Consider the following 15,755-nt stretch of genomic DNA (forward strand, 5'->3'; position numbering starts at 1 on the left):
CAGGTCGTGATTTCAGGGTCATGAGATCAAGCCCTGTGTTGGGCTCCGTGCTCCCCAGGGGGTCTGCTTGCAATTCTCTCTCTCCCTCTGTCCCTACCTCTACTTGGATGTGTACTCTTTCTTTAAAATAAATAAATTAAAAAAAAAAAAGAAACCTACTGACTTAATATTACTGGGGTTTCTCCATGCATTTCTGTAGACTTAAAGCTTGGTTTTCACCATGAAGTGATATTATAGGAAACTAAATTAGTATCTCGGCAGCTTAAATGGAACTAATAGATTAATATCTTCAAGGTAATTTCTAGGCATCTAATAAGTACCCCATGAGTATTTAAAGATTACATGAATTAACTGGAAGTTATATAGGGCTTTTAAAAGCCCTATTTATATCTTAATTGAGATAAAACTAATCATAGCATGTGGGTCTTTATCTCCAAAGAGAAGTTTCTAGAATAATATTTTCAATTTTAATATATTTACTTAGTGTCATTTCAAATGTTACTTATAATTTGTATTTTATTTTGAGTATTATTGATAATGATTTAAATAGACATTATTTATTATTTTGAAAATAACTTGCTGCATTATTTAGTATGATTTATTGTATGTCCTGGGACTAGAAAACGTTTCTGATGGGATTAATTTCAGTTTCATTATGAAAAGAGATGAGATGCAGCATGATACATTGGAAACAGAGCCAGACTGTGAATCAAAAGTCATGTGTTTAATTCTTAGCTCATCCACTTACAATACAATATTGAGCAAGCTGTTCATCTTCTCAGAACTTTTAGTTATGCCATCCATAAAAATGGGGTAATATCATAGGGAGAGCTATCTTTCAAGGTTGTGGGATGCGGGCTATCCTTTGTAACTGAAAACTAACTATAAATATAAATTTGCAGAAAGTATGATGTGATTTAGAGCATTCTACTTAACAAGAAAGGTTTATAGAGACATATTTCTCCTGTAAACTAGCCCACATTTGTGGCATGTGTGCAATTTTACCTTCTCATATGGTTTTCCACTCCAGTCCTGCTCCCATTTGACACATCATGAGGGTAATTTTAATTCTCTAAAAAAAGCTGATTGGTGATTTATTTTTCAGTAGGAAAGGACAAGTATATAGAAAAAAAATGCTTCTTTTGAAATCCCTTATTCTTTGGTCTTCCCTTTTTAATGTTAGAGTATAATGCTTCATTTCTAGAGTCAACATGCAAAAGATTCCCTGAACACAGCAACCTTGGGAAGAAAATAGCTTGAGGACTATCTTTCTGATTATAAAATGGCCAGGAAACTTTCTTCCTTTGTGATAGGTAGGTCTGCTATAATGTGTTGACTTAGTTTTAAATATCAGTGACTATAAAGTCAGAAGATTTTCTATGCAGCTAACTTACTAGTAAAATTAGATACAGTATGATTAACATCTTTCAATATCAAATTAAATTAGAGCCAGCTACAATTTGTTGGGAGATGTATGCCACTAAAACAAAAATGTTTTAAAGATAATACATATTTTATAATGCACCTTTATTCTAATTGGCAATGGATGGTAATTTTAATGTTCTAGCTTAAGCTTGGTAGGAAGGAAAGAATGATTTCAAATTGATACAAACTCTGTTTCTCAAGGAAGTCAAAGTAAAAGTGTAGTGTAATTTTTTTTCCTTAAGCATTTGCTCAAAATCTTGGTGGAGATAAAATCACCTTTAATTTCCAAGATAGGATTTGCTGTTTGGACCGAATGTGATAGTTCTGTTTCCCTGAGGCTTGGGACCACTGTGGGTGAGTCTTGCTTGAAGAGTTAGGTGTGGCAGCCAATTCACTTGGCCTTCTTGATAGGCCTCCATAAAGCTCAAACCAGGGTGGCACTTGGGGGTGGGAGAGGGAGTGCAAAATTTTGATCCAGGTCAACAAGCTGCCCAATTGGGGTGAGGTGTAGGAGCAGTCATGCACTCATTCATATTTAACAACTTGATCAGGGAAGAGGAAGCCCTAATTTGTCACATTTGCCAATGCCTGTGGTGTAAATACTCCCACCTTGGTCAGTTTCAAGTTACCAGTGGTTTAACAATTTAGAACAAATGATCATATCAAGCATCTTTTCTGACCACAATGGTATAAAACTTGATACTGATTGCATGAAGAAACCTGGAAAATTCACAGATATGTGAATATTAATCAGTATGCTACTGAACAACCAATGGGTCAAAGAAGAAATCAAATTTATTAAGACTTGTTTTTTTTGCCTAACATTATCTGTCTTGGAAAAATGTTCTATTTGTACTTGAGAAAATGCATATTCTACTTCTTTGGGATGGAATGTTCTGTAAATTTCTGTTAAGACCATCTGGTCTAATGTGTCATTTAATGCTAATGTTTCCTTAATGATTTTCCATCTGGATGATCTATCCATTATTAAAGTCCCCTACTATTACTGTATTACTGTTTATGTCTCCCATTAGGTGTGTGAATATTTGCTTTATATATTTATATTTATATATTTATTTATATGTATATTTATATATTTAGGTAATCTTGTTTTTTTATCTTTGAACCTTCATACTAGCTTCATAAGTGATTAATCTACTACCTTGACTATATATTTACCTTTCCAGTGAGATTTATTATTCATTTGTTTTCATTACTAATTCCTGCTCCTTGTTTCAGTGTTTAGTCCCTTTAACACTTCTTTTAACACTGGTCTAATGGTGATGAACTTCTTTAACTTTTGTGTTTCTGTAAAACTCTATCTCTTTTTCAAGTTTGAATAATAACTTTGCTGGGTAGAACATTCTTGGTTGGAAGTTCTTTTTCTTTTGGTGCTTTGAATGTATCATTCCACTTCCTTCTGGTCTGCAGTTTCTGATAAAAATTCTGCTTACGTGGGGGTGCCTGGGTGGCTCAGCGGTTTAAAGCCTCTGCCTTCGGCTCGGGTCATGATCCCAGGGTCCTGGGATCGAGCCCTGTATCGGGCTCTCTGTGAAGCAGAGAGCCTGCTTCCCTTCCTCTCTCGCTGCCTGCCTCTCTGCCTACTTGTGATCTCTGTCAAATAAATAAAATAAAATCTTAAAAATAAAAAATAAATAATTAAAAATTCTGCTTATGTGGGTTCCCTTGTACATAAAAAGTGTTCTTTTTTTGCTTCTTTTTTTTATTTATTTGACAGACAGATCATAAGTAGGCAGAGAGGCAGGCAGAGAGAGAGAGGAGGAGGAGGCAGGCTCCCTGCTGAGCAGAGAGCCCGATGCAGGACTTGATCCCAGGACCCTGAGATCATGACCTGAGCTGAAGGCAGAGGCTTTAACCACTGAGCCACCCACGCGCCCCTTTTTTTGCTTCTTTTGATATTCTTTCCTTGTCTTTAACTTTTGACACTTTAACTATAATATGTCTTGATATGGATTTCATTAGGTTCCTCTTTTTTGGAAGTCTCCAGGCATTTTGGATCTGTATATTTGTTTCATTCTCTGGGTTAGGGAAGTTTTTAGCCATTATTATTATTATTTTTTAAATAAGATTTCTGCCCGTTGGGGTGCCTGGGTGGCTCAGTGGGTTAAGCCTCTGCCTTCGGCTCAGCTCATGACCTCAGGGTCCTGGGATTGAGCCCCACATTGGGCTCTTTGCTCAGCGGGAAGCCTGCTTCCCCCTCCCGCTCTGCCTTCCTCTCTGCCTACTTGTGATCTCTCTCTCTGTGTCAAATAAATAAATAAAATATTTTTTAAAAAAGATTTCTGCCCCTTTCTTTTTCTTCTGGGAGCCAAATGATATGAACAGAAGAACATGTAATATTGTTTCATTGTTCCCTTAAGCTATGTTCCCCCCCTTTTTTTAATCCTTTATTCTTTTTGCTGCTCTGATTGGGTGAATTCCACTGCCTTGTCTCTGAGTTGAATGGTCCTTTCATCTGCTTCGTCTAGACTGTTGTGGAACCCCTCTAGTGTATTTTTCAGTCCAGTTATTGTATTCTACAGCCCTGTGACTTCCACTTAGCACTTTCTTATATCTTCTCTATTTTTGAAGTTTTTCCTATGCCTATCCATTCTTCTCCCCAGTTCTTTGAGCATCTTTATGACCATTACTTTTAACTCTTTAACAGGTAAGTTACTTATCTCCATTTTTTAAAGATTTTTTTTTTGAGATTTTGTTTTTCTTTCATGTGGAACATATTCTTCTGTTTCTTAGTTTTGCTTGAGCAGCATGGTTTCCATAAAGTAGATGAAACAACCCCTTGCCCAGTCTAAAAGGAGTGGCCAGTGTAGGATATGAACCTTGTGACTCAGCCCTGCCCCAGCTCTTGGTTGTATCTCAAACCTTTGTGCTTTTCCAAGCAGACTATTACAGTTTTCATCACCTCTAGCAGTTAAGAATGTGCCAGTACTTGTCAGCATCCCAAAGGGGAGGATCTCAGTGCCTAGGTTCTCACTGGAAGCCAGAACCTCAGACATCAACTTTTTAAAGTATACCAATGTATAAGGTCCTGTGGTACTGTAAGCCTAAGCCACCAGAATCAGGTGATCTGGAGGTTTCCTAGGTATGGCAGTAGCAAAAATCAAAGCCCCAGAGGAATGTAGACCTCTTTTCTGGATGACACAGTCAAGCTAGGGCAAAGTACAGAGAGAGCGCCAAGATGATGTCCACAGCCTACATTCTATGAAAGCCATCTCCATATGCCATAAGTGTGTGCCAGGTCTGAAGCCTACCCCTCAGACTGTAGCTCCAGGACAAGCAAAGAGGCCTCCTTCACAGAAAGACTGAGTGGTGGGCTTCAGTTCACTGTCTGGTCAGTGTCCTGCAGGTGGTAGCCTGGCAAGAACTATCTGACTGGTTGCCACAGTCCCATGAGACCCAGAAAAGCAAGTCCCTGCAGTCACCAGAGCCAGAAAATCAAGAGGTATCACCTGGATGGCAACAACAAATGCCGGGGGTACTGGCATTATAAACCATGGTACCAGACATGGAAAGTTCCCCTCCAAAAGATGCTGGCACTCTGGAGCACTGAGAAGTATGAGTATGAGGACAGAACCCTGCCCTCAAGGACTCTGGAAAGGATTACTGTCAGCCCCCAGGTGCATGTTCAGTTAGAAGCCTGCCTCTCAGGCCACAGTTACAATGATTAGCTATTAGGTCTCCCTCACTAACGTCCAGGCTCCTGGGCCTGTTGGCTCTTGTTGTGTCCTGAGGATAGTCACTGCTTAAAATTCTTTTTCTGTTGGTTAGAGACCTGTGGGATCTGTGAGTGAACCCACTGGTCACCAGAGCTAGGTCACGTAAAGGTCGCCTCAACAGCAATCACAACTACTGGGGTTCCAGATAGGGATAGGAGCTCCTTTCTGGCTGACCCTTGTTATTACAGACCCATAAAACCAGGACTGTAAGTTCCCCTGGCTTCTAGAGCTGGGCGGTCAAGGTGGTAGCTGCAGAAATCAGGGCACCAGATGTATGAAAGCTCCTTCTGGGATCTACTGCTGCTCTGGAGCACAGCAGAGGGAACCTCAAGATGGCCTCCATCAATCTCCTGGAGAATAGTCCTGCAGGCTCAAGATGTGTGTGTTTGACAAGGTACCTGCCTCTTTAGGCCAGTGCTTTATATATGTCAGTGAGCCTCCTTCCATTTAGGTCTGGGGCACTCAGCTGCCATTGAGCTGGGTCCTGGGGTAGGTGAGTCAAGGCCACAAGCACTGGAAGAACAGTTTCTCCGGTTGCTTCTACCTTGTGGGTCTTGGGACAGGAGCCCCACTGTTTTTCAAAGTTAGATGTTTTAAAGGCTCATCTGTGAAGGGTATGTCTTGAAAGCTGAAATGCAGCACATGGGCTTCAAAACTGCCCCTCAGGGAGAATCTCTGGGTTTGGAGTTCCCTGCTAGTGTGGGTCACTGCATTGGGGATGGGGTTTATGGTGAGATTGTGTCCCAGCCTTTCCTACTTACTTTGATGTGGTTTCCCTCTTGTTTGCTCAGTGTGTAATTGTTGTTGATGGTGGTGGTGGTGGTTTAAAGATTCCATCCATCTATTAGAAAGGGCAGGGGGAGAGAAAGCACAAGCAGGGGAAGGGGAAGAGGGAGAAACAGTCTCTTGCCCTTAGCAGGGAGCCTGATGCAGGGCTTTATCCTCTGGAATTACCACCTGAGCTGAAGGCAGACACCCAACAGACTGAGCTACCCAGGCACCCCACAATGTGTAGTTGTAACTCAGCCAGGCTTTAGTTTAGTTTAGTTTTGTTTTGTTTTGATTTGTTTTAAGAGGAAATTGTTGCATTTGTAGCTGTGGACTCTGTGTCCAAGGTAAGTTCAGGATCTTTCTGTGTCACCACCTTGAACCAGAACTGTTCTATATTCTAACTCCACCATCAAAGCTAGCCATGTTGCATCTCTCCGAACACTTTTCTGTGGTTACTTACATCTCCCTCTGATTCTGACCTCTATTTCTTCTTGAGAGAGTTTTTGTAGTTTGTGTCTTTCAAGAAGTATGTCCATTGTGTCTAAGTTGTCAAAATTTTTGGCATAAAGTTGTTATTATACTTTTATGTCTGTGGACTGCAGTGTTGCAGTCTCCAACATTGTTCTCATCTTGGTCATTTGTGTCTGTTTTTTACTTGAGCAATGTGACAGTAAGTTTGTCAACTTTATTTTTAAAACAAAACAGCTTTTGATTTCATTCATTTCTTTCTCTTATCAATTCCTGCTCATATCCTATTTTTTTCATGGTAATATTTCTTGCTCAGAAAACTACTTTGTCTGATATGAGTATAGACAAGTATAGCTTTGTATTAATTAGTTCTACTATGGTATATCTCTTCTCACCTTTTTACTTTTAACCTGTTTACACATATGAAATGCTTATTTTGTAAATAATATGTGATTGGTTCCTACTTATTTAAAATCCAAGATACATTCTCTGCCTTTTGTATGTTTACATTATTTACACTTAATGGGATTATTCATATGGCTGGGTTTAAATCTACCATTGTGTTATTTGTTTTCTGTTTGCCTGCTCTTTGTTCCTTTTCCACCCTTCTTTTTTTTAATTAATTTTTTATTTTTATTTTTTATAAACATATAATATATTTATATATATATTTATAATATATATATTTATAATATATATGTATTTATATATATATTTATAACACATATGTATTTATATATATTTATATATATATATATTTATATATATATAATATAATATATGTTTATATTATATATAAACATATAATATATTTTTATCCCCAGGGGTACAGGTCTGTGAATCGCCAGGTTTACACACTTCACAGCACTCACCCCAGCACATACCCTCCCCAATGTCCATAACCCCACCCACCCTCTCCCAACCCCTCTCCCCCCAGCAACCCTCAGTTTGTTTTGTGAGACTACAAGTCACTTATGGTTTGTCTCCCTCCCAATCCCATCTTGTTTCATTTATTCTTCTCCTACCCCCTTAACCCCCCATGTTGCATCTCCACTTCCTCATATCAGGGAGATCATATGATAGTTGTCTTTCTCCGATTGACTTACTTCGCTAAGCATGATACCCTCTAGTTCCATCCATGTCATCGCAAATGGCTCCACCCTTCTTTTGATTGAGCATTTTATGGTTACATCCTCACTCTTTATGGCTTTGTTTTTACTGATTGCTTTAAGTGAGCAGTACAGTTTTGCCTTAAACAAAATGGGTTTGAACTGCATGGGTCCACTTATACATGGGTTTTTTTTTATAGTACTGTAAATGTATTTTCTCTTCCTTATGACTTCTGAATAACTATGTCTTTTCTCTAGCTTACCTTATTGTAAGAATACAGTATATCATACATATAAGTTAACATACAAAATATGTGTTAATTGGCTATTTATGTTGTTGGTGAAGTTTCTGGTCAATAGTAGCCTATTGGTAATTAAATTTTTTCAGAGTCAAAAGTTATATATGGATTTTTGACTGCACAGGGGGTCAAGACCAGTAACCCCTGTATTGTTTAAAGGTCAACTGTATATGTCTTCTTGTCATCACAATCTGCTTTCAAAGTGATTTATATAATTCTCCTCTCTGGAGACGCCTGGGTGGCTCAGTTGGTTGGACGACTGCCTTCGGCTCAGGTCATGGTCCCGGAGTCCCGGGATCGAGTCCTACATCGGGCTCCCGGCTCCATGGGGAGTCTGCTTCTCCCTCTGACCTTCTCCTCGCTCATGCTCTCTCTCACTGTCTCTCTCTCAAGTGAATAAATAAAATCTTTAAAAAAAAAAATTCTCCTCTCTGGCCTTTGTTCTATGGTTGTCAGGCATTGATTTCCTCATATGTTATAAACTCCCCAATATATTATTATTATACTTACTTTAAATAGTCATTTATTTAAGAGATGTAGAAAAAAAAAGGTCTTTTGTATATTTACATACTTACCACTTCTAGTGTTCTTCATTATTTTGTATCAAGCCAGATGTACTTTGGTTTCCTTTTTCTTCCATCTAAAGGACTCTGTTAGCATTCCTTCTACTGCAGGTTTACTGGTATGAATTCTTTCAGCCTTTGTATGTCTGAAAAAGTTCCTGTTTTACCCTCATTTTTTGAAAGGTTTGATGACTGTAGAAATCTAGGCTGACAATCCCCTAAATGATGTTCTTTATTTTAATCGCATCTTCTGATTTCCATTGTTCCTGACAAGTCTGCCATAATCTTGCTTTGTTCTATGTATGTAATATGTTTCTTTTCTCTACTTTTAAAAAAGATTTATTTATTTGGGAGAGAGAGAGAGAGAGAAAGAGTGAACATGAGCTGGGTGGGGAGGGCAGAGGGAGAGGGAAAAACAGACTCCCTACTTAGCAGGGAGCCCTACGTGGGGCTTGATCCCAGGATCCCGGGATCATGACTTGAGCCTAAGATCAGACACTTAACTGACTGAGCCACCAGGGACCCCTCTTTTCTCTAACTACTTTTAAGATTTTCTCTTTATCACTGGCTTAAAGAAATTTTATTATTGTTTGTCTTGTGTAGTTTTTAAAAATACTTATTTATGTATGTATTTAGAGAGCAGACTTGCAAAAGTAGGGGGTACAGAGGGAGAGGGAGAGAAATCCTCAAGCAGGCTCCCCACTGAACATGGAGTTCTATTCGGGGCTTGATCTCCCCATCCTGAGATTATGACCTGAGCAGAAATCATGAGGCAGGTGCTTAACTGACTGAGCTACCCAGGCATCCCTAGTCTTTTTCTTTTTTTCCTAAACATCTCTTGTATTTTCAGTTTGTTGAGCTTTTTGGATTTGTGGGTTTATAGTTCTCATTTGGAAAATTTGCTACCATAATTTTTTGAAAAAGTCTTTTCTTTCTGTGTTCAAAATTTTTCATATATTAGGGCATTCAGGATTGTCTCACAGCTTTGTGATTGTAACTTTTACACTCAATCTTTTCTTTCATGTCTCATTTTCAAAAGTTTCTACTTCTCTGTCTCTACTTCTCTGTCTTCTCTGTACTAATCTATCTTAGCTATACATCATGAGAAATTTAATCCTTTTCTGCCTAGTAAATGGCATTTAAAGAAAACTTCAAACTCTGACACATTTTGTTTTTGGGAGATGATAGTAATTTCATACTTACTGTACTTTTTATGTTGTGTTTTATCCTGACGACTTCAAATACTGTTACAATTCTCATTGATTTAATGAGAAGAATTTGTATTTGGCTTCTCTTTTTTCGATCTCTTTTTCATTGAGCTTTGTGAGGTAGCAATTCTTTTGTTACTTTGCCCGATAGACTGTGGTACACAGAGTATCCTGTTTTAAATATGATGAAATGACTAAAAACCATGCCATGGTGGAGATAAGACTCTACAGACAGGAGAGCACAGGCACCGTGTCATGATTCTGCTGAAGAGCCAGAAATTGAGAGAGCCTTGGGTAGGTTGCTGAATGTGTATTTCTTTTTCTTTCTTTCTTTCTTTTTTATTCTTTTTTCCCTGAGCTTAACACTGTCTTACAGAGTCTCTGGGTTTCTCCTACTGTGTGGAGACAGGTAATATTTACTCCAGCTAGGAAGTGTCACATTTAAACAAAGCTTTGGGGATAGAATATATAGATCTCTCAGGCTCCCTGGCATGCTAAGACAAGTCTCAGGACCCATGGGAATGAGGTAAATCTGTTAAGGTTGGAAGCCTGTATATGAGTAAAACTATTTTTAGCTTCTCCTGTGATGTTTTTTTGCTTGCTTCTCCTTTATTAAAAAACAGTCTTTCAAGATTTTCAGATTTTCTTAGCCGGGCCAACAGCAGCCAAGGGAAAAAATATATGTATTTTTTAATTTTTGGCAGCATCATTGAAGACAGAGATACCCAAAAGAAAGGTAAGCTTCAGAGGGAGAGGAGTTGCTTGGTTGATGACCTTGCCCACCTATAACAAATACCTCTTCCAGAGTGAAGGTTTGGAGGCCCTGCATTTTGCTGGATGGAAATGGGGGAGTGGCTTCTTTTCTTTTTTAAGATTTTATTTATTTATTTGACAGAGAGAGATCACAAGTAGGCAGAGAGGCAGGCAGAGAGAGAGGGGGAAGCAGGGTCCCTGCTGAGCAGAGAGCCTGATGCGGAGCTTGATCCCAGGACCCTGAGATCATGACCTGAGCCAAAGGCAGAGGCTTAACCCACTGAGCCACCCAGGTGCCCCTAGGGGTGGGGACTGGTTTCTGACAGGATTTTTCATGGCCCTCTCCCTTCTCCACCCACCAGACATATTCCATCTCTAATGCAGATCCTTCATCTCAAGTGGTAGATAACTAATGACTCAGATATTAATTTAAAGAAAATTTAAGGGTTTTTTTTTTCCCACACAAAGGGTCCTTGTATTTTAGTTTATTTCTTATTATTTTTTAAATTTTTAAAAAATATTTTATTTATCTGAGAGAGATCAAATCACAAACTTTGGGGGTGAGGAGCAGCGGAGGAGGGAAAAGCAGACACCCCACTGAGCAGGGAGCCCTATGTAGGACTCAGTCCCAGGACCCTGGGATCATGACCTGAGCTGAAAGCAGGCAGATGCTTAACCAACTCAGGCATCCACGGGCCTCAACATTTGTATTAAAATGATAACCCTTCAAGACTAACGGCTTTTCTGTGATTAAAGGAATTAATACTTACTGATGAAATTTCAGGTAGAAGGAGATTTACTGGGGACTGTGATCCTACGAAACTGTATTGCTCAGCCTATAGAATTTTTTTTTAAAGATTTTATTTATTTATTTGAGAGAGAGACAGTGAGAGAGAGCATGAGCAAGGAGAAGGTCAGAGAGAGAAGCAGACTCCCACGTAGCCGGGATCCCGATGTGGGACTCGATCCCGGGACTCCAGGATCATGACCTGAGCCGAAGGCAGTCGTCCAACCAACTGAGCCACCCAGGCGTCCCCCAGCCTATAGAATTTTTTATGCCACTATATATACATCTCTCTTAACTGAGCTTAATCTGGTTTTTTTTTTTAGTGTATTATTCAGAATTAAAATTTAAGATGATTATTTTAGAGAAATTTTATCTGTATTTCCCAACATAAATCAATCAACTTAGAGTATAAAAAATGATAAACTCTATATTTATGGTAAACATCTATAAAATATATTTGTCAATGAGTTATAGCGAAATGAAATGGCTATAAGATATGAATGGAAATTGAGGTGCTGTCATGGTTTATTTGTAATACTAGGCTTGACTTATGATATGTGCAAATCACATGTTTCTAAATCAACATAATAATTCTTTCCAAATTTATGTTCCTAGCGGTTTTGAAATGGGTATGATATTAACTTATTTCTACATTACCTTATTTCACAAAAGATTTAGAGAGCTAAAATGAGCAGATTGTCAAAATGCCCTTTAGGACACTTATATGTGTGTTTAGCAATATATGGGATCTCTGTTTTCTAATTTTGCTGATATTTCACTTTTAGGTATTTAGAGAGTGACTATCTTCAGATTATCAGAAATATACAGAGCTGTCCATGGAAACGACGAGAAGAAGAATATGAGAATTTTAGGTAAAGAATTTTTTCATAAGTATTATGAGATTTAAAGATGTCTTGTGTATTTGGGCTTTGCATGGGAAATAACATGTTGTTTGAAGGAAAATAGAAGGGGCCAGTTCACAATCAGATCGATTTTATCCTCAGACCCCCTCCTGAAGCACATGGCACTCCGTCCCCATCTCTTATATAGAAATTTAATTCGGCTATTGGGATTCATTACAAAATCTTAAGTTGAAAAAAAATTTTAGAGGACATTGCTTCTTTATACCATTTGTATTTGCTGTTTATTAATTTTGTAAATAAAATATGATTGAGTTTGGGACTGTTTGGAAAACATAGAGAGAAAATATCATCCAAGATCCCATTGCTTCTGAACAAAAACTGTTCCTTCCTGTGTTTTCCCTCCCAGTGTTCCTTGTTGGCTTTTAAACAGCAGCCACATTCAGGCGTGGGAGTTGGCTACAGCTAAGAATCTGGAGGGAGTCACCAGCCTGACAAGCCCAGGTTATGAGTTAATGATTATAGAGCTGTCCTGTCCTTGCATGATGTAGGGCCCACCTGGACAGAAAGAAATTGTGTCCCAACACTGTGCTACAAGGGTGCATGGAAACTTTTCAGGGACCCCTTACTCCCAGTCATATAGTACAGCGGGACACACACACACCGTGTGCTTGTCTCTGCGCTTGCGTGGTCTACGCTGCTCTGCTTCTCTTGGCCCGTGTTCTCATTCTTTGCTAGGCATGCAACACAGGTTTTGTCCAGTGCCGAGTTATTTTATGATGTTACAGTCCAGAAATATGTTTTTATCTTTACTGGTTCAGATTTTCAGACCTTAAGCCTTAAGTCTTTTGAAGACCTTCTTTTTTTTTTTTTTTTTAGATTTTATTTATTTTTTTTTTAATTTTTTATTTTTTATAAACATATAATGTATTTTTATCCCCAGGGGTACAGGTCTGTGAATCGCCAGGTTTACACACTTCACAGCACTCACCATAGCACATACCCTCCCCGATGTCCATATCCCCACCCCCCTCTCCCAACCCCCCTCCCCCCAGCAACCCTGTTTGTTTTGTGAGATTGAGTCACTAATGGTTTGTCTCCCTCCCAATCCCATCTTGTTTCATTTGAAGACCTTCTTAAAGAGCCTGCTATCCCGGGAGAGTATCTAAGAAGAATCTGCTCCTTGTGTTTCTTTCCTATGGGAAGGAGCTCTGATTTACACTGTGCTGCTGTGGCTCTGCCTGTCCCACCTTCAGTCACTTTATGCTCTGGTCATGGGACCAGCTGCCTTTTAATTCTGCTGCCAGTTTGAGAGGGGTTCAGTCTGGCTCCCAGTGAGTGAAAGAGGAACCTCCTAACTGGGTTAGAGCTCACAGTAAGAATTTTCCCTCTGTCGAGTAGACTCATGGATATGTTAACTCCCTATAGGATACTATTAGGCATCTTTCCTAACTGACCTTTTAGGGTGAGGAGCAAGAAAAGGGATTCTTTGGTATTTAACTTCCAGGATATTTTATGTACATAGTCTGACATAGATGTAATGTTTTCCCTCAGAAGTCATAAATTCAAAACCTAATTCCCAATGGGCTGGTGTTCAGAGGTGGAGACTTTGAGAGGTGAGTATGTTATGAGGGCTGAGCCCTCATGAATGGGACTGATAACCTTGTAAGAGATCCCAGACTCCCCTCGTGCCCCTTCCACTATGTAAGGACACAGCAAGAGAGTGCCATCTAAGCTCCAGAAAGCGGGCTCTCACCAGACACCTCATCAGCCGGCACCTTGATCTTGGGCTTCCCAGCCTGCAGAAAATAAACTGTTGTTTATAACGCTCCCGGTCCATACTGTTCTGTTATGGCAGCTCAGATGGACTAAGACACAGTCCCACTCAAGACTAGACTTGAGAGATCCCCGTGACCGGGAGACTGAGTAGAAAGTTGCATAGGCAGTTGTAACTTAAATGATCCCAGGGTCAACAAGTAGCCAAAGAGTCTGGTTTAGAGAGGCTTTTCTACATGTGCAGAAGAGAGAAAAAGAGGAAGAGGGAGATACTGAAGTATTGAGCTACTAAAGATTAGTCCAAGATAATCAGCTAGAAAGCGTAATGTGTTGTGACGCCAATCACTGGAGTAGGGGTAAAGGATCTTCTCCTTCCAGCTGTGAAATCGCCTTAGCTCAGACCTCCTGCAAATAATACAAGGAAAACAAAGTATACTAAGTAAGCAAAGTCTACTAAGCAAAGTGCACTGTTTGGGGGCACTGGCAAACTACCAAGGCAGGGAGAATTTTCAGGATTAAAATCCAGAAGAAGAAGGAAGCCAAGGGGGGTGAGCCCTGCATTTGAGGGTGCATTTTCTCACAGGAAACTTGCTGAATGCAAAAGCATGGCCTGATAGGCAAGAGGCTGAGCAGAGCTTCCAGCAATCCCTAGAAAAGATGAGTTCTCTAAATGAGTAAAGCGCAGATTTGAATCATTTCCATCCTCAGTTGGATTCAGATCCACCATAAGCCCAGATGTCTGATAGAAGCAAAAGCAGATCCTCTCTTGAAGAAGGTAACCTCCTTCTCAGCCTTACCTGATCTCTGCAAATGTTCACACAGCGTCTGGTTCAATTAAAAAAAAAAAAATACAAAACTCTTTAAGGTTTTTTCTTTCCTTTCTTTTTATAATAAAAATCACAAATCCAAAGCTGCTTGAGAGTCAATGCTGCAAATTATGCTGCATAGAAGGAAAGGAAAAGTGAATTGGGAGAAATCGGAGTGGGAGACATACCATGAGAGACTGTGGACTCTGAGAAACAAATTGAGGGTTTTGGAGGGGTGGGAGGTTGGGTGACCCTGGTGGTTGGTATTAAGGAGGGCACGTACTGCATGGAGTACTGAGTGTGGTGCATAAATAATGAATCTTGGAACACTGAAAAAATAAAAAAAATTTTAAAAGCCGTAGAGATGGATGATAAGCAGAGAGAATGGCCATTTTCTCCTTAGTACCATCTCAGTATAAAAAATACATCAGTAACCACAATGATTACCATGGCCTAACTATCCCTCCAGGGCCAATTTCAGTAAACATCTGGGACCATAACACTTATTGTTTGTTGTCATGGAAGAGAACAGTCACGGTGACATTTATTTATTGACTTGAATATTTATTATATTAGAATGTTCTTTTTATGGGCATATTTGTGAACTAAATGGTGTACACGCTCAACAGAAGTCTGCGCAATTAAATAATAATAAACTCCCTACTTCCCTAAATTTTTACTAATACAGCTGGCTAAATCTGGGCAGTTTCTGGCTTATTTATAAAACTGGTAGTGTAGAAACATCTCCTGTTATTAAAGATGGCAAATTCTCCATTTTCTTTATGTGAGCACTTTATACCAAGTTGAAGAGGAGCAAAATGTGGCCCCTTAAAAGGTGATCATATCCTTTTAACAGGAATTACAAAAGTTGCATTAAATTTTGCTGACAATGAGCAAGTGAGTATATTCTAAATCCATCCCTGGCCTGATTGTTGAAATTCCCCACAGTTGACACTGAGGGGCTATTGGGAAATTATAGGAACTCCTTTGGCCACATGATCTAAAAATAAAACCGCTTTTAAGAGTTATTTTCCTTAAATAAATACTGCTTGCTAGCAGGGGGTTGAATTTTGTTTATCAACAAATATCTGTTTACGGTTTTACTATGTTAAAGCACAGTAGAATCCCTCAGTCTGGTATAGTGCAGGGCACAAAAGTAGAACCTCAATAAATATATTTCAAATGAGTGGACA

At 39.2% G+C, this 15,755-nt stretch overlaps 1 protein-coding gene across 1 annotated transcript in view; it reads left to right on the forward strand.

The window, feature by feature from the left end:
- ST8SIA6 (ST8 alpha-N-acetyl-neuraminide alpha-2,8-sialyltransferase 6) overlaps positions 1–15,755 on the forward strand; it is a 148,426-nt gene that overhangs the window by 87,754 nt on the left and 44,917 nt on the right. The window contains exon 4 of the mRNA XM_047741664.1: positions 11,906–11,992. Coding sequence (XP_047597620.1) covers positions 11,906–11,992 — 87 coding nt within the window. The remainder of the gene's footprint in view (positions 1–11,905; positions 11,993–15,755) is intronic.

Source organism: Lutra lutra, chromosome 8 (genome assembly GCF_902655055.1).
Source record: "Lutra lutra chromosome 8, mLutLut1.2, whole genome shotgun sequence".
Classification (NCBI taxonomy): Eukaryota; Metazoa; Chordata; class Mammalia; order Carnivora; family Mustelidae; genus Lutra; species Lutra lutra.